Source organism: Apteryx rowi, unplaced genomic scaffold (assembly GCF_003343035.1).
Source record: "Apteryx rowi isolate R43461 unplaced genomic scaffold, aptRow1 scaffold_5, whole genome shotgun sequence".
Taxonomy (NCBI): Eukaryota; Metazoa; Chordata; class Aves; order Apterygiformes; family Apterygidae; genus Apteryx; species Apteryx rowi.
This window is the reverse complement of record NW_020450760.1, coordinates 1,789,757-1,808,318: the sequence shown is the minus strand read 5'-3', so window position 1 is coordinate 1,808,318 and position 18,562 is coordinate 1,789,757. Positions and strand designations below refer to the sequence as shown.

General features: G+C 36.9%; 1 protein-coding gene across 5 annotated transcripts in view; it reads left to right on the top strand.

Annotated features, from left to right (window-relative positions):
• Nucleotides 1–18,562, top strand: part of TECPR2 (tectonin beta-propeller repeat containing 2) — a 41,877-nt gene that overhangs the window by 11,582 nt on the left and 11,733 nt on the right. For all 5 annotated transcript variants that reach the window (XR_003255737.1, XR_003255738.1, XM_026079404.1 and 2 more), the window contains exons 11-17: nt 360–533; nt 2,850–3,030; nt 4,489–4,630; nt 5,966–6,206; nt 6,592–6,681; nt 8,901–9,134; nt 12,738–12,886. Coding sequence is in view for 3 of the 5 variants with exons in the window: in XM_026079404.1 (XP_025935189.1) it covers nt 360–533; nt 2,850–3,030; nt 4,489–4,630; nt 5,966–6,206; nt 6,592–6,681; nt 8,901–9,134; nt 12,738–12,886 (1,211 nt within the window). In the remaining 2 variants the exon portion in view is untranslated. The remainder of the gene's footprint in view (nt 1–359; nt 534–2,849; nt 3,031–4,488; nt 4,631–5,965; nt 6,207–6,591; nt 6,682–8,900; nt 9,135–12,737; nt 12,887–18,562) is intronic.

The window sequence follows — 18,562 nt, the reverse complement described above, 5'->3', positions numbered from 1 at the left end:
AGATGTGCTAAGGACATACCAAACTGTAATGGAGGCAAGCCATGAACTTACGTTTCTTAATAGCTGGCTCCTTTGGCCCTGGGGACTTTTGTTTCTTTTCAGTATGTATAACTAAAGAGTATTTAAAATTAAATATACTCTGATGGTAAATGCATTTCAGCAGTTCCTGGAGAAGCTGGCCACTGTTCTTGCCTTTTAAAAATATATATAAGCAAGACAAATGTTTACGTTTTTAAAACTTGTATTTTTATTTTATTTTACTGTTTTGGCTCTTTTCCTTCGCGTTAGCTTTGGTTAGGTCAGCTATCTCTGTTACAGTGATCGCTAAGTGATATTATGTTCTCTATCTCCTCGTACAGGGGCTCTTCTCTGGAAGATTGAACAGAAAACTAACAAGGCATATGCTTGTGGAAAAGTAACTATAAAAGGAAAACGCCACTGGTATGAGGCTTTACCTCAGGCTGTATTTGTAGCTTTAAGTGATGACACTGCCTGGATTATCAGAACAAATGGAGATCTGTATCTGCAAACAGGTATCTGAATTAATTGCAGCCTCTTTCAGTTTTTACAGACTAAGATCATTAGGGTGTAAATCTGTTGAATGATTACAGGTTTTTTTAAATTTTTATCCAAAGCTAGGAAGGGAAACAGTTTTATCTTGAAAAATGATTGGAAACAGTTATGAGACTTTAATTAGGAAACAGGGAACCTAGCTCATGGCCCTTAGCTGTTGTGCTAAGTGGAGTACATGCAGAATAAAAAATTTTTGATAAGGGAGGAATACGAGATGGATAGAAATAAATGGTAAAGGACTGCAGAAAATGATGAAATAGTATCCTCACCTTGATGACGGTATGGTACCCTGAAACAACTGAGTCTTAAGTGGGGTTTGTTTTCTTGCTTTAAGGATTTTAGCAAAGTTATAAGAAGGGATTTGAAAGATGGGATAGTGTGTGGCTGTTCAGAGTTTTAAGTATGAGGGGCAGCATAGGAAAAAACAAAAGCTATTTGTTTTGAAAAGTTGTATTTAATAAGTCTTTCAGAGCTAAGAGTTCTGTCTTGCACTGCCTTCCTTTCATTATCAAGAGATAAGACCTTTAAAAGCTTTGGAGGTATAGCCAGGTGGTGTATATTTGATGTGACAGAGGAAGCAAAGCTAGTGGAGGAATGGGACAGGCTTAGGGAGTGGCAGTCTTTACAGCAGCATTGTCATGGGATGTGAATGAGGCAAGGATCAGAGAAAGCGATAGTGCAGTGGCAACTTTGAAGTGATGGCCTTAGCTTCAGCTGTTTCAGCTAATAGAAGAGGCTGCGTCTGGGAGGTGTTATGCAGAGAGTATTCAGGCTAGATACAAGGAACAAGAGAGAAGCCTAATTCAAGGGTGAAGCTCCAAGTTACAGATTTAAGGGAGAAGAGTATCAAGGAGAGAGGCAGGGGAACCGTGCACAGGGAGCTGAACTGGTAAGGAAGCATTTCAGATAGTATACTGAAAGAATTACTGGAGAAGTAAGAGGAAGACTGGGTGGAGGCGGGAAAAAATAAGACACTAAAGCAGGGCAAAATTGTGAGTGTTGACCAATATTCTGTTTTACCTTCCATTTAACTTTGATATTCTCCTAACTTCTCTTGTAGATTTAATTGGTACATTATAATACAGTTTTACTTAAAATTATGTACAAATTCTTCATTATTGCATAAGAAAACTGTTTAAATACACGGCATTGTTTCAAAGATACTCTTCTTTTAAATTATCTTTTTTTCTGTAACTCCTCAACTTAATTAAAAATCAACTGGCCTGCCGAGGTCACATGTATGTTAGGAAGTATGGATAGTGGTGATAAAAGTGAACTTGATGCCAGTCACATAGGGCTCTGTGGAGGTTTGAATCAATTTTCTTCCCTGTTAGAGACTGGTTTGATTACATCGGCTTACATTCTGCTATTCTTAGGCTTCTAAATTTGTCTTTGATGCCAAAAATAAATTCTCAGTATACCTGTCTTGTTAATGTGATGCAGCCATAGTGATAGTTGTTTCTTCAGGATCCTTTAATTCCCTCCACCACCCTGTCTAACTTCTCTAACAAGCATGTGTGTGAGCGAGAGTGGAACTGAGCATTTTTCTTATTATCTTTTTAGAATATCATACCGGTGAGTCTGATGGTACTTGCTTTAGAAGCATGAGAAGAAAAAGAAAAAGCTACGTCTCTTGAGCTGTTCACATATAGCCATGTAAATCAAGCTTCAGTGTAGTTGTGGAGAAGACACGTATTCCTCTAGATTACATGTATAGACATATGTGCATTAACTGCCTATAAACATAATCAGAACTTCTCTCCTTCCTTCAGTACTGCTTGCTGTGGCATGTTCTCTTATAATTGCCTGGCTGCCTCTATACAGATCAGGCTGTTTCTCTTCCTGGCATGTCTTGGGCAAAAGTTTGTGCGTTACCTGCTTTTTTTTTCCTTATCCTTCCTGTTAAGTCTAATATATGTTTTATAAACGGAGATTCCTAATTCTAACACTAGAGGGAGGAAAAGAACAGAAATGACAGGGTAAGACTTGTGGGTTCTGCCAGATATTGAAGGATATACAATGTTGTATTTCTCAAAAATAAAATTATTAATCAAAATATCAAAATCTAAATTCAACCTTATTAGATGAAACGATTAATAGTCTATGGAAGGAACAGTGAATCAAGAGCATAGTGATCAAATGAAAAGTGTTAGCATGTTGGGGATATATTCCCCCTTCCCCCAGACCCCCATGCTTATTTTCTTTTGTTTTGTTTCTTTTAATTTAGTTGAAAAAAGCCAAAGTTTGTAAAGCAATCCTCCTTTTTTGATTTCTAGGCCTGAGTGTGGATCGTCCTTGTGCCAGAGCTGTAAAAGTTGACTGCCCTTATCCACTGTCGCAGGTTACATCCAGAAATAATGTCGTCTGGGCACTGAGTGAGCAACGGGCCCTGCTATACCGGGAGGGAGTACGCAGCTTTTGTCCTGAAGGAGAACAGTGGAAGAGTGATATTGTCAGGTAACGACACTGTAGCAGGACAATGTCAAAACCAGAATGACACAAATAATTGTTTTCAGTGTTGGAACTCCTTGGTGTTTGAAAACATGTTACCTGAAGTACTTACAGACCATTTTGTATATATTGTGTAGTCTTTGTTCAAACATTTCCGGAGTAACACTGGATTTTGCTCTGATGAATGACTGCTATGTAATGAAAAAAGATGCCCTGAACAGAAGTGGTAATGCAACTGAAGCAAGCTTGGGCAAGTGGGAACAATGCTGAAAAGAGCTGTATAACATGTCAGTATGCTTTTTTATTTTATTTTTACTAGATAGTATTTCTTTAATCTGTGCTGTAATGGCTTCTTCAATGGGCTCTCCAGATTTTCAAGTGTATTTTTTTTTTCTGAGATTAAATCTCAATTTTTTTTCATGGTCATTCATACACAGTTGGATAATACTTTCATATATCCCAATCAGAGGTTTTTAAAAGATGTTCTGAGTAATTGGTATTTAGCTTTGTAGCTGATCCTATGCTCAGAGTAGTTGGTGCTTTTAGCTTTATCACAAACTAAGTGTTTACTGATGGTTTTGAGTATCTAGAATATTGTTGTCTGTGATGTCAGCCTGAAGTGAATGTAGGAAGAAATTCTGCTTTTTGCAGTTGTATGATTTTATTTTCTACTGAACATCCTAATGTGAAAATCTTTAACCTGTGCTACCTCTCCACTTTGTATCTGGCTCTCAAAGTCTAAGGAAGTATTCAGTATCTTGTTTAAATCTGAAATTTGCATGTAATTTAATCAATTTATTTAACAGAAATATTTGCTTGACCTACACCTAAGGTACACTTAATATTCTTGGGCTTTGTATTACAATTGCAGAAAGTTCATATTTGATTTTTTTGGATTGATGAGGAAGGTTCTCTAAAAGAAATAGCATCGCTGACTACCTTTTTGTTTAGAACTGTCTGGTGTAATGATCTGATCCTCTTGACTTTCTGAGCTTAAAAAGGGTTTACTTATACAGGAAACTTTTTTATCTTCGCTGTGTGGCTGGGTCCAGTTTGCTATTTGTGGTGCCTGAACTGCTAGTACTGTTCTCAGAACAGGGCAAGGAAGTTGGAGGAGATATATTTGTGAAGCTGCCTTATCAAAAACTTGCAGAGCATGGCTATTTATTTATTTTTTACTGAACAAATCAGTCTTTATTTGGTTCTTTGTTATATTTCTGAGTTTCAAATCTCAAGTGATCTCTGAAGGCCTCTTTTGTGTTGAGCTTTTATTACTTATGAAAATTAATGAAATTTAGATTATTTGATAACTGTGACAGTTTGAAATCAAATTTTTCTTTGAGCTTGTTCACACTGAGATTGAAAGACATTTTCAACTGCTGCTGGCATTGTAACAACTTATTTAAAATGCCATAGACATAAATATGAAGTAACACTTAATTTTTTACTTGTTTGCATTTCCAGTGAAATGCAGGCTTTGGAACCAGTGTGCATAACCCTTGGAGATCAGCAGACGTTATGGGCTTTGGATATCCATGGAAATCTGTGGTTCAGAACTGGTATAGTTTCAAAGAAACCGCAAGGAGATGATAATCATTGGTGGCAAGTAGGCATTTCTTTATTTTGCTTTCAGTTTAAAGTCTTTTACCTGAGGTTTATTATTTGGATTGTTTTCCCACAAGTTTCTAAGCATAAAACTCAAAGAATTGTTTGATATGTTATAGTATTGTTTATTCAATGTATTAAAAACACAGAATGGCTATGGCTGAAATCTCTTTTCATGTCTGCTGTAAAGAAGGGGAAAAAACATCCAGAGTAGCATCAGAGCAGTTTTCAAGAACAAAAGAGATGATCTACTGGGTCATATCAATGCTGCATTTAGCTTGGTATCTTAGCAGCAGCAATAGGAGGTGCTGTTTAGGCAGAGCATACAAACCTGGCTGCTGTATGCAGTGTCTTCTCCTCATATCTTCCAGTACCCATCTTTTCCTTAGCTGAATGGAAAAGATAATAAACAACTCTGCAGAAATGCTTTTATTACCTTGTTTTTCCCCACTGAGTTGAAACTTCATCAAACCATGTGGGGCTGCTTGTTTCAGTCACAGATCTTGTGGCTAAAACTAACTCAGTTACTGCAGGTAGTCTCTGGCATTGATTTAGAATCCCTGACTCTTTTCCCCAGCTTTTCTTATTTTCCCCAGGAATAGGTGTGGAGAGAAAAGGTTTAGAAAAATAATTATCCAGAAAATTTGTTTGTCTACACTTCTGCCGAAGTTAAGATTTTCAGTTTACATGCATATACAATCTTTTCCTCAAAATGGGCATGATAAGTAGCTTGGCTTTGAGTTTATAGGCAAACTGCCCTTCTCTTTGTGCACTTAAGCATTGCCTTCCTTTCTGAAGGTATCTCAGAGCATGATCAACCTAATTGTCGATGATAAAACTTGGGCAATTGTTTATATAGACCTCCTCTTGTCTTATACATTAAAGTGCATATGAGATTGTTGTAAAAGACTATTGGTCTGCGTTACATACAGATTTTTGCTATATGATTTTAAATTGCTACATGATGCAAGTTTCTCTCTTCCTTTTAGAAAACTGAAAATTCACCTCTTTGTTCGCAAGGTTCAACATGGTTTTAGAGGGAGAGATGTTGAGTCATCCCAAAACAAAAGGATTTCTTAAAATGCAGAATTCAAAATGAATTGTTGGGGGGAGGAAGGTTGTAAGTGGATGTTTAATATTATTTGGTTTTAGTCTATTATCAAGGCTCTTACTTAATCAAAATGTACAGTTTTTATTTTTCCCTTCCTACACTTAGACTTAGGAGGTTTCTAAAATCCTGGTAGATTTCCTGTACTTAAAGAGGGGGGGAAAAAGTTTTCATGGAAAATTTCACAGTTCACCCAGAAGTCTAATTATTCAGAACATTTTTTTTCAGGTAAGCATCACCGATTATGTAGTGTTTGACCAGTGCAGCCTGTTCCAGACAATAATCCAGGCAACTCATACAGTGGCAACAGCAGCTCAGGCACCTGTAGAGAAGGTGGCTGACAAACTTCGAATGGCATTTTGGTCGCAGCAACTTCAATGTCAACCCAGTCTCCTCGGAGTTAACGGCAGCGGAGTCTGGATCTCTTCAGGCAAAAATGAATTCCATGTGGCAAAGGGAAACTTAATAGGTTGGTGTGCTTCTACATCTAGTTTTTTTTAAGTTAAGAAAAATACAGGACTACAACTCTGTGACTGCAAAACTTATCCATGGTGAGTTGTAGTCACAGCAGCTTCAAGCAAACATAAAAATTAAATTTAATGTTGTTGTAACATTTGGTCTGAATACTTTCCCTTTTAAAGGGACAGATTTTGAAAGAAAATTCATTGTCTACGAGTAACAGTTGTAGGAGGTTTTCTTCCTGAAAAACAGCTACTGAAAGATTTGCATAGAAAATCCTGGCCAGATGACACTTAATTTTTTGTTTCTTAAAAATGGAAGAATATTCTAAATAATAAAATATTCTAATAGGAAATTAAGTTTTATGCTGATGTCACTCTGTTCTTTCTTTCCAGGCACTTACTGGAATAATATTGTGCCTCGTGGTACTGCTTCTGCCACAAAATGGATCTTTGTGTTGGCTTCCACAGCTTCATCTAAAGAAGGTTAGTAAATCAGTGCAGGCACATAATGTCTTACTTAACAGAGGGGAACTGATGGTGCAAGTAATTAAATGGTGTTATGCTGTCAGGTTTTTGGTGCCTTTTTTGTAAATAGGGGTCTTAAATATTTGAGGTAAGGTCAAAACATGTTTGTAAAACTACTGGAGGTAAAACAAAAATGGATAGAACACCAAGAAATGGCTATAGGAGAAAGATGTTCTGTTCTTTTTTTTTTTTTGACTGGCCTTACCGATTGGCCTTTTCAAAGGCATATTTAGGGGTAATATATTCCCCAAATGGAGAGATGCCAGGTAGTTAACATAAAAGCTTATATAGAAAGTGTATATACCAAGGAATGAAAAAGACTAAGTCCTCCAGCAAAGTCTGAGAGAAGGGATAAGTCTTAAATGTTCAAGAGGTCCTGTGGTAGATTAATTGTGCTAGTGGGAGGAGCAAGGCACTTTCCATAGAATGGAGAATGATTCTCCAGTCACCAGGAGGTGATTAAATGAGGAGAAATCTAGTCATGTGCATCTAGGTACCTTTTCACCATTCATTTACTGTTTAACATCCCTGGTTTTCTGGTAGTTCTGTCCACCAGTGCCAAATTCTATACGGCTTTTCCAATTTGTTCCTCCTGCTGTTGCAAATGAACTGCTAAAAGCTGAAAAAGCCAGTTCCTAAAAGAAAGGGTAGAGAGCTGTGGTTTCATGGCATCCCTAAAGTTCTCAAAAGAGAACTTCTAATAGCCCTTTAAATTGTTTCCATTATCACGGGATTGTTACAGTTTGATGTAAAATAAAATCAGGTGACTTGAGCAGGAACATTTGAATGTCTTTCACTTTGGCCTCTGATTATGTAATAAACTGAACCTTACTGTAGCCTTTTGTCAGGGAAACATTAAAGTTGTGTTACGGAAGTGGAAAAAACCAAAATAATTTGGTAAAAATTGTGCAATGCTATTGTAATGGTACTGGGAATGGAACTTGCACTTCCTGACTGCTGAGCTTTTTTTTTTTTTTTCCTTCCCTCCTATACCCATCTTTCTTTCTGTCTGTTTCTTGGTTATATTTATTCTTTTAAAGAGAACGAAAAGTGGATTTTAATATTTTATTTGTACATTCTCAAATCAATGGAAAAACTTTTGTAATGGTTTGACTGGGATTTGCTGCAAGTTCAGCCACTGTGAACAGAAGTAGCCTGTTATTTACATTTTAGCATGGTTTCAATAAGAGGTAAACTTTTGTTGTTCTAACAGTGAGTTATTTTCTAAGACAGGGATTTGCATCGGCCTTAATTTTAGCAGAGACATAGAACAATGCTGTTGTGAGTTACATGTTCTCCCCCACACACTTAGAAAAGTTAGTGGTGCTAGTGGGAGAATTGAGCAGAGTGTCTGGTAGACTTGTTTGCCACTGTTAAACTGAAGATGATGATCGATTTGAAGCTTTAGCAGCTGCTATCTATAGTCCAACAGGTTAATGCAACTTGAAAGCAGTGGTGGATTTAGTAAATAAACTGGATTGTGAGCTGATATAACTGGAGAGCAGGCATATCATTTGCTCTGCCACCTTTGGTGTGGAGTGACCTCCAACAGAGAAGAGGGCAGTGCTTTAGGAGCAGTAACTTCTTAAATTGCCCCAGTGTGAATTGCCAGAACTTGTAATATGAAATTTTGGAGCATGCTTTGCTGGAATGTCTCTACCAACCATGCACTTTTCCTGTCAGTGCGATTATTGGAGCAGAACGGCACACTTTATTGGTAAAATTATGACCAAGTTGGGGAATTCTGCTGTTACATTATTTAGTGCAATTTCTAACTATTATAACTAAGTATACTAGCTTTATTGGCAAAAATGTGTGATTAAGAGCTGAAAAGGAATGTAGTCTTTCAAAGGCAATTTCGGGATAAAGAAGGGCAAAGAAGATTGGAAGGGGAGGGGATAAGCAGTAGACTATTATATACATTTTTTTCCCTGTATCTTAGTTTCTTCAAAGGAAATCACTTACCACTTTCTCCATTTCAAGAGGGAATACTTAGGTGCCTAAATAAGGGCTTAAGATGCTTATTTGGACTTGGATGTGTTCTTAAGTTAAGATTTTCAAGAAGATCTAGTTTTGTCTTCAGATGCGCTGATCACTTTTTCAGAGGAAGCAGAATACGTAAGCTTTCTCAGAGTAGATTAAGAATGATTTTAATAACAGAAATGTCCTTTCCATAGGAAGCTTTCTGTGGCTGTGCCAAAGCAGCAAGGATCTGTTTTGTGTCAGTGATCAGAATCCTCAGTTTCATCCTTCTACGGTGCAGCTGCCACCGGAGGCTGAAATGGTACACTATTCTGCCTGCCAGGATGCCATTTGGGGCTTGGATAGTCTTGGGCAGATATTTATCAGAACACTTTCACACAGCTGTCCAACGGGGATGCACTGGACAAAACTGGATCTCTCTCAACTAGGTATGACATTTTTATTGAGCTGAATATCTCTTAACAGATGATCAATATTTTCCTTCAGCAGCATCTTTGGTTTATTGATCTGGAATATTACAATTACTGGATTAAATAGTACGGAACAGCTATTGCTTTCAAACAGTATTTCATTTAGCCATTTACTGGAGACAGAATGTCCACTGTTCATGTGATTATTTTTATAGGCAGAGATGCTTCTTACAGTTTGTCAGTCTGAGACTGTTCAACCTGAGACAGTGCTGTACAGATGTACCGGTAGCTTTAACTAGGCTAACTCTTGTCCTACAAGCTGTGTAGCCATCATTATGTGATCCTGGGCCGTTTCATACACAAGGCACTGAATTTTGTGTGTGAGCCTGTCAAGGAAAAATTATGCTCCAAGATTTGCATCATCCATAGGTGATGCAGCTGATGACGCTCTTACTTTCAGGTTGATACGGATCTAACAATTCAGCATAATTTTAAGGATGTGCCGCTGGTTAACTTGTCTTTTTATTTGGTTAGGCATAAGACCAAAGTTGTTGAAAGTGTTTTGGTCATTAAAATATCCTCATGGTTTGGCTCTTTTCATCAGAGATATGGGTAATCTGGCTATTTGCCAGTTTAACCACTAATATTGCAGTTAGGTTTATTATTTAGTCTTTGTCTCCATGATAAGCTGCGTTCCTGTTTTAAGAGGAGGCGAATGAAATGGAAAATATGCACCATTCTTGCACCATTTAAAAAATAATTCAACTGTTTCACAGTTTTTCCACTTTTAATGGTAGTGTTTGTGATTGGTCTCAGAACAGACAAGCTATTTTTTCTTTAGGGTTAAGCAGAGGCAGACACAGCTGGCAAACTTTAAATCTCACATATAATTTTAGTATTATACAATTTGCAATACTGTATGTAAAAATTTACAATGTCTTTAAAAATAATTTGTTTACAAGTCATGCATAGGGAGAACGAAAATACACCAGGTTTTCCAGACCTGATGTGTTGGTTCAGAATCAATAACCTGCTGTAGTTTAAGCCATCCTTGGTGTCTCTGACCTTCACTGACCTGTAAGATAGGCTTGTTCATACTCTCCTTCCCATCTGATTTAGTAGGGCTTGAAACTATTCTGAAGATACCATTGATTTCCAACAGTTTAGGTAATAACCGTGAAACTGAATTAATTTCTTGCTATTATATATTTTTATCTGAAAATCTCAAATATTCGTAAAGGAAATTAATGCTAGTTGATTTTAATACTCTAGCTTGTGAACTTTGGCAGTTTAGGAGTTCAAGCCTTGCATTCAGCTGTTTGTTAGCTTTGTTGCTCCCTCTGGTGGTACTGTGGACATCTGGGATCAGGAAATACTTCAGATACCCCACTTTACCTGTCACTGCAGGTTGATAATAAAGCGTGAACATTTTTAGGCTGTTTTCCTTCAATTAAATGCATTTGGTAGATCACTGCTGACAAGGTAGTGCATATCCATGGCTGTAATATTAGGCCCTTTATTTGCTATAGTGTAGCTGAAGAAATTGGAGAACTGTTGTTGCTGTTCAAGTGTATGCTTATCTTTACTCCTGAAACATTAAGACTGTGAATTGTCTGGTTTAAAAAAAAAAAAAAAAGAGCAAGTTGCTGTAAAAAGAAATTCAGAATTCTTTTATGGAAGTGAATGAGTTGCCAGCATTAATGTTGAAGTACTCATAGTATGTTGGTGATATCTTCCTCTTGCCTTTACGCTATGTACTGGCAGTAGTATCTAGTAAATTATTTTGATTAGGGTTCCACTATCTGTATCAAGGTTTCTAAACACAGTGGAATGACCCTTAGGTTTCAACAATAAACAACATCTCTGAATCACACTGTTTTTTTCTAATCAGTGGATGAATGCATGACCTTCTCCTGAGGTAAAAACAGTAAGTGGGAGCCCAAAACATTTACATAAGGGCTGCATTTTTGAATATCAAATTGTACTGTAGACGTAAATAATATCAGCTATGCCGAGTAGGTGATATGTGATTCCATGTTTGAGTGCTCTGATGCTTATTTGGATCAGAAGGTTTCAACAGCTGAGACATCATGTGACAAGGCCATTACTACTAGTCATACTTTGTTACAAGGAATAATAAGGTTTTGTTTAAAACTTTGACTTTGTAGCTGAATGTCAAACCGCTGCCTGCAATAGAAAGTTATATTCTAGATGTTCTTATCCCAAGCAGTAGAAATTTTTGTGTATAGTTTTGTTGTTTAAGGAGCTGCTAAATAAAAGGGAATTTTGAGGTGAGGTAAGTTGATTCAAATTCATTGGAATCAGAAAGTTAAATAACTCTGGTTAATGAGATCTGTTTACTATTACAATTAACTAAAAGATAAAGTTGAGTGGCCCCATTGTCCCCTGTTCTGTCCCCAAACAGGTCTTAATGACAGGGAATATTGCCTTCTGCAGAAATAAAAGCTTTAAACTTGCATGCTGTGGAATTAAATTGCATCCCCTCTTTAAGGAATGCTCTGTATAATGCACTTTACAAAGATTCGTTGCTAGATTTCACATCATTGAAGAGAAAACTGTTACCCAGAATGGGATATCCCAAGCAGCACTGGCGTGTTCAATAACCAGCTAAGCCTATTTTTAGAGTCCTTAGCTTGGCGTCTGACCAGAGCATTCCTTCTGCAGTATATCTGTACTGGTTGGGTCTCTCTTTGTGTATAACATGTTCTCCATTGCTTGGCATTGTGTTGTCCCAACACTGGGAGAAGAAAAATAAAATGTTAAATGCGTTACATCATATGGCTATTTTTAAATGAATATGAAAGAGTAAGAGTTCAAGTTCGTAGTTAACTAGAAGTTCATTTTAGTCTAAAATATCAGGTATGCTTTTTTTTTACCATCGTTGTAAACTTATACCTTTTAAAAGCAAAATTGATGGCTGTGATTGGGTATGCAAAAAGAATAAAATTCTAAAATATAATTATTTGGGAGCTTTGTTTTCGCTGTGCTAACTTAGGGTTAAAATACTGCTGCAATTTTGAGATAGGCGTAATAAAAAATACGTACAGTGTTGAATATAAATCCATTTGAAAATCATCTCTTTTATTTACAGATGTAATGATGGTATGTTAACATCGAAATGTTAATCCATATGCTCTCATATTTTTAAAGTGCTGGTAGCAGTAGGAATGTTCATTGCTGAATGTATTTATAGATCGACACCATTAAAATTCTATAAGCATGACCAGCTATAGAGAAAAGTTCACTTTAGGTCATGTGATATTTTGTCTAGGCACTGATAATATTTGTCACAGAATTTTTCCCCTGCTGAGTTCAGTTATTTTAATAGCATAATTTTTAGTGTGCTTTATAAATGACAGGATCTTATGACTAAAACATTTATTTTTAGATTAGAAAGAAAAATACCTCACATACACAAATAAAACCAAGAGCTTGTATATCTGGTGGGGTTCTTTCCTTCTCACAAGTCATATTGACTATTAATAACTTTTATGTGACTATTTAAAATTAATTTAATATGATCAAGTCTAAATAAAAGTGGTCACTATTTACTAACTTAGAAGAAAAATGCCAAATTGCTACTAGTCTCTTTGTCTTTAGGTGCTGTAAAGCTGATCAGCTTGGCATGTGGAAATCAGCATGTTTGGGCCTGTGACACCAGTGGTGGCATTTATTTCCGTGTAGGAACTCAACCTCTTAACCCAAGTTTGATGCTTCCTGCGTGGATAATGATTGAGCCACCTATACAGGTAAAATGTTGGTTATAATTCTTTATGATGCAGTGGTTTAGCTCTATGCCTTTGAAAGAGAAGAATTTTAACACCCAGGGAAAACAATAGGGGTGTATTTCAGCCTGTGTAACTTAAAATTTTGCTCCTCGTCTTCAAATTCAACAGAACTTTTTTTTTTCTTAAGAAATAAGAGAGAGACAGTATAATTTACTCTGAATACATTGTCTTATCACCATGAATCCTCCCTAATTCATCTAATAATTACAAGTAATTTTGCTTAATTTTTGCAAAACTCAAGTTTTTTCTTTCCATCCTTAATGAAAGCTTACACTTCTAGACTTCTAATAACACAGTTTTATAGGCATGTAATAGAAGGCAGGCTTGAACTATGTACTGAATACCTGCTTGTGTGCCAGCCAAGAGGCTAGGCTAGCAAACAGTACAAAGCAGAGGGTGTGGGAAGGCTCTACTCACATGGCGTTGCACTGAAATGCCTCCCTCCCTTTTCCTTTATTCTCACCCTTGTGAATCTGGGATTCTTGCCAGGGTGCTGTGCCTATTCAGGGACTTCCCTTATCATATCGAGTGGTTAGTAAGTGTGCAGTACAAATGCAGCTCCACTCCCCCCTTGTTCCTGGAATGGGCATATATGATATCCTTTCTACTTACCTGCTGAGAGGATCAGAGCAGAAAGAAGCCTCCTAGACTATCCTAGGAGCATCTTTTCTGAATACAGACAACGGACAGAATATGTTTCTCCAGTATCTGGCTTCTTTAATCACTCCTTAAACCTCAGTGTTTGCTTTCATTGCTGCTCTAATACTTTGCAAGTTAAATGATAAAATGAATGTAACTTCTGTGTCATGGTTTGGGATGGCTGTAATAGAAATGACCTCTGACTACTGATTTCATTCTTTGCTCCTTGGCATGAAATCACTTGAACTGTCTTCTGATCCAGGATAGTAGCACTGGATGTGTTTGCATACTTGATTTACATTTTACAATGTTACAGAACTTCTCTTGAAGATTTTGAAATGTATGGAGCTTTTGAAAGGTCATGTTAAGAAATGAAAGTAAATCTCTGGCAGTGGAGTTGCAATAATTTGTTTGTTTTTACATCATTCCATTTTAGTTCTGCTTATCTCTTAACAACCAATCACAGAATCACAGAACTGCTGAGGTTGGAAGGGATCTCTGGAGATCATCTAGTCCAACCCCCCTGCTCAAGCAGGGTCACCTAGAGCACATTGTACAGGATCTCATCCAGGCGTGTTTTGAATATCTCCAGAGAAGGAGACTCCACCACCTCTCTGGGCAACCTGTGCCAGTGCTCTGTCACCCTCACAGTGAAGAAGTTTTTCCTCATGTTCAGATGGAACTGTCTGTGTTTCAGTTGGTGCCCGTTGCCTCGCATCCTGTCGCTGGGCACCACTGAAAAGAGTCTGGCTCCATCCTCTCGACACCCTCCCTTCAGATACTTGTACACATTTGATAAGATCTCCTCTCAGCCTTCTCTTCTCCAAGCTAAACAGGCCCAGCTCTCTCAGCCTTTCCTCATAAGAGAGATGCTCCAGTCCCCTAATCATCTTTGTAGCCCTTCGCTGCACTTGCTCCAGTAGTGCCACATCCCTCTTGTACTGGGGAGCCCAGAACTGGACGCAGTACTCCAGATGTGGCCTCACCAGGGCTGAGTAGAGGGGGAGGATCACTTCCCTCGACCTGCTGCCAACACTAATTAGCAGCTCCTTCTGCTAATCTTAGCATGTAGCAGCAAAGAAGGGTAGGGAAACAGGGAAATGAATCTGCAAATTTGCACTCCATCAGTTAGCACTGCACTGGATAGACTAATCCTCTTGTGTTTGGAATGTGGTGAATCAGAGCTGGAGAAATGGCAGCTTGTGTTGGAGAACAACAGAACAGGCTGGTAAAAAAGTACCAATATCACTTGAGCAATGACTGTTGCAAGCAAGGGATGGGTTACACTGGTCATTCTTTGTGTGCTGCAGGTGGATTTTTCTGATGTAATCTGTCATAGACAAATTTTGCCTGCTAACAGGGGACAGGGCAGCAGGAAAAGGAGACTAAAGGTATCGGTGATGGTGTCTTCCTTAAGGGTCGTATTTTTAATGTATTTTATTGTATTCCACCATGTATTCCACTTACCTGAGTCTGCCATGAGACAATTAATCATCTTATAAGCTGTTACTGATGACTTGTTTATCCAGGAAAATAGCCTGAAACAGCTGTTTCACTACACTAATGCTATTTTGCTGGTACTGAGTGAATTCTCTACTCCTTTGTGGAAGTTGATTAAACTACTCAATACAAGGATGTTCAAAAAAGTTGGGGTGTCTTGTGGTTCATTATTTTGCAGTGACTTCCTTATGTAGAAAGTCTTTAATTGGACCAGGTTGAAATCAGTATTTGCTATGTCTTACCAAGGAAGCTGGATGATGTTGCCTTCTGAAATTAGAACTTTCTGAGACCCGGAGCAATGTCATTCTCTTTACTATTGTTTTGCCAACTGCCAGCATTGCAAATTTAGGGAGTCAATATGAAGGGGCAAAAATTCAAACATGGCTTGCAGAGAAGATGAAAACTCATGGATTACATGCTTGTTTGAGATGATTCCAGCCCATTGAATGAAGTCATTATTAAAGTATTGAAGGAGCAACTATTCAAGCTCTTGCAAAGGCTGAGTGCAAAATAAGAAATACCTGAGCTTTAAAATGATTTCCAAATACTAACTTAGTGTTTGGTCAACAGATGTAACAGATAACTGCTGAGAAGTGGACTATTCAGTGATCAACATTAGGTTATTGTTACCAGCTCGTTACTGTTACCCGTCCCTTAATTTGCTTTGACACAGTTTATGCTGCATCCTTGTATCTTCAGAACAACAGAAGTATTATAAGAAATATTTGTGGATGATTCAGTCCCTTTCTGTTTGAAGAAGGAAATCAAAACTGCTTTTCAGTTGCTTCAGGTACAGAATCATTCTCAAATCACATAATATCTATAGTTGATTTAAAATTTCATTCCCTAGTGAATGTCAAAACCAGTATGACTTGCCATATCCCAGATCTCATGACTCATGTGAAGCCTGTGAGTAGCTACAGACTCTGCTTTAAACAGTGTAACTTCCTGTTATAGGAGTGCTGCAATTGCACAGTATCTAGCATTGCATAACTTCACAAATGTATTCAGAGACAATAGTTTCATTTAGATTTTATGCTCAAGTCAACTAATATAAGTGCAGTCTTTGATCCTTAGGAAAGGTGAATTTAATGATATATATATATATATATATATATATTTGTTATCTAGACTAAAACCGTTCTCATTTGTTACTCTTCCCTTTGTTATTCATGATTGCAGTGTCTCTTCGTAGTAAAAATTGCATTTTGTGTTCTCTATCATCTCCCTTTTTTATTTTATGCAATATTTTAAAAGTGGTTGATATGATCATTATAATATTTTGAACAGTAGTAGTTGATATGTAGACATTTTCCGCACTTTGGCCATTCTGTTCTGCAGTCTAAAAGTCAAAATAAGTTTGTAGTTAAACAGCTTTTTGGAAGCTGCTTTAAGGACATTGACGAAGCTGAACAAAGTCTTTGGAATGATTCTAGTCTAGAAAACAGGCAGTGTTTTTCATTCCATTGTTAATATACAATACAAAACTATTATATTCCATAGCGTGTCTCAATATATATTACATTTAATTCCAAAGAATGATCAAGTCATATAAATATTATGTATATAGCTATTTTAAAGTATGTGCATGTATATTTATAAAGATTTCATGCTTTTCAGATTTCTGTCCTAAAAAAAGATTAAAAAATCAAATATAAAAATTAATATACTTAATAACACTAATTTGAGTGATTATGGAGTAAAAGCTGTTTAAAAATCATCTGCAGCTGAAAAATTATTTTAAAAGATGCTTGCTGAATGCTTTTTTTTTTTTCAAAAGAACTCTTTCTATATTTCAGCTTTTCTTTTTTTTTTTTTTGCACCTACTGAAAAAGTTGCAGTGACAAAATCTGATTTTGAGAAATGCTCACTTCCTACATGTACTACTTAAAACTGGCCTTAAGAATTGTCTTCTCAGGCTTGAATTAAGTGATCTATAAGATCAAACTTGAGCAAAACTTTATTTAAGGGGATTAAAGGAAACAAAGATCAGGACAACTATTTCTAATGAGTCACTAGTCATCTATTATAAACAATCAATCTTACTCTAAAAATAGGTTACATGTTTTATTAATTTCACTTTTCTTAATTGCTACTCTGTGCTCATTTACAACCAAAACTTCATGGAATGAACAGGGTTGAAAAGGCTATCTTATAAAATCAAGAAGTTTATGTAAGTATCCATGTGATTTCTCACCACTGTGGAGAGGAAGGGATTTATTTAATGAGATGTTCACTATTTGGCCACTGTATAAACCTTCTGTTTGTTCTGTGTAATTACTTGGGTCAGTAGAAGAGAACTGCTTAGCATAGTTTGCCCTAAAATGATCTCTTGTAGCTTGGGCATTTCAAGTTAGAGAAACTTTTGATTTACTACTCTTCCCATAAACAGACTAATCTTTGTCTTTTTATATTTTAAGCCTGATATCATAGCTAATAGAAGATAGAATTCTTACTGTTCTAGGAGGGACAATTATTTTTACACACAAAAGACCACCACAAAACTGTGGTCTGTTCACACTTACACTGTGGTTTGAAAGTTCTTAAAACTAAGAAGCAACAAGTAGGTAGTGACATTTGAAATCTCTCTAATTCTGCAAAATCAAAACACACTAATTTCTTTTCAATACCTTCCTTTTTCTTAATCTACTTTTAGTGTAAGGAAATTGGTCGTGCCTTATGGATGGCTCATTAGAAATGGTCGTCATTTCCTTTGATGCCTTTCCGCTCCTTAAATAAAGTTCTGCTTATCTTACAGAAAACTTGATGCACATCTGAAGACTTTCTTCCTCTGCCTTGCCTTTGCACTTTTTGGTGAGGTTCCCAATATTATTAAGCCAAGTTTTATGTTAAGTGGTAATTGTAGGAAGTGGTGAGCATTTTTCAAGATCAGATTTTGCCACTGCATCTTTTCTGGTAGGTGCCAAAACCAAAGCTGATTGGCAGGGGAAAGAACTATTCTGCTGAGGATGCATTGTAATTTTTACTTCAGAATCATCCATGTCTTGAAAGTATTTGCCATGGAAAACTCTGTTTCTTCTAGTGCCTAATGCACATGACTGTTCATTTCAAGCCTGATTGTTTTCGCTGGTACAGAATAGCTTGCTTTACTTGACTAGTGTGCAGATGTCTTGTAAGCTGCTATGAGTTCTGCTTCGGAGTGCGAAGGCAACATGCGTAAGAGGAGAAATACCTTTTATTAGATCAGTTCTGTTTAGATTGGAGAGGCAATACACTCATTAACCCTTCAGGTAATCTACAGACCAGACTAGCTAGTCTCTTATTCCATATACCCTTAATTATGTGAGGCTTCCTGAAGACATTAGTAAGGGAGGGGATTTTCCTGGAGGACTTCTGTTTTCAATAAGATATAGAGAAAATCAATCTTTGGCAGTATTCAGAGCAACTATATCTGGGTGAATTACAAATAAGCATAGGAGATCAAAGCTCCTGCTGCAGTATTTTGTTTAGCTGGTTTAGAATGCCATAGTATCTAGT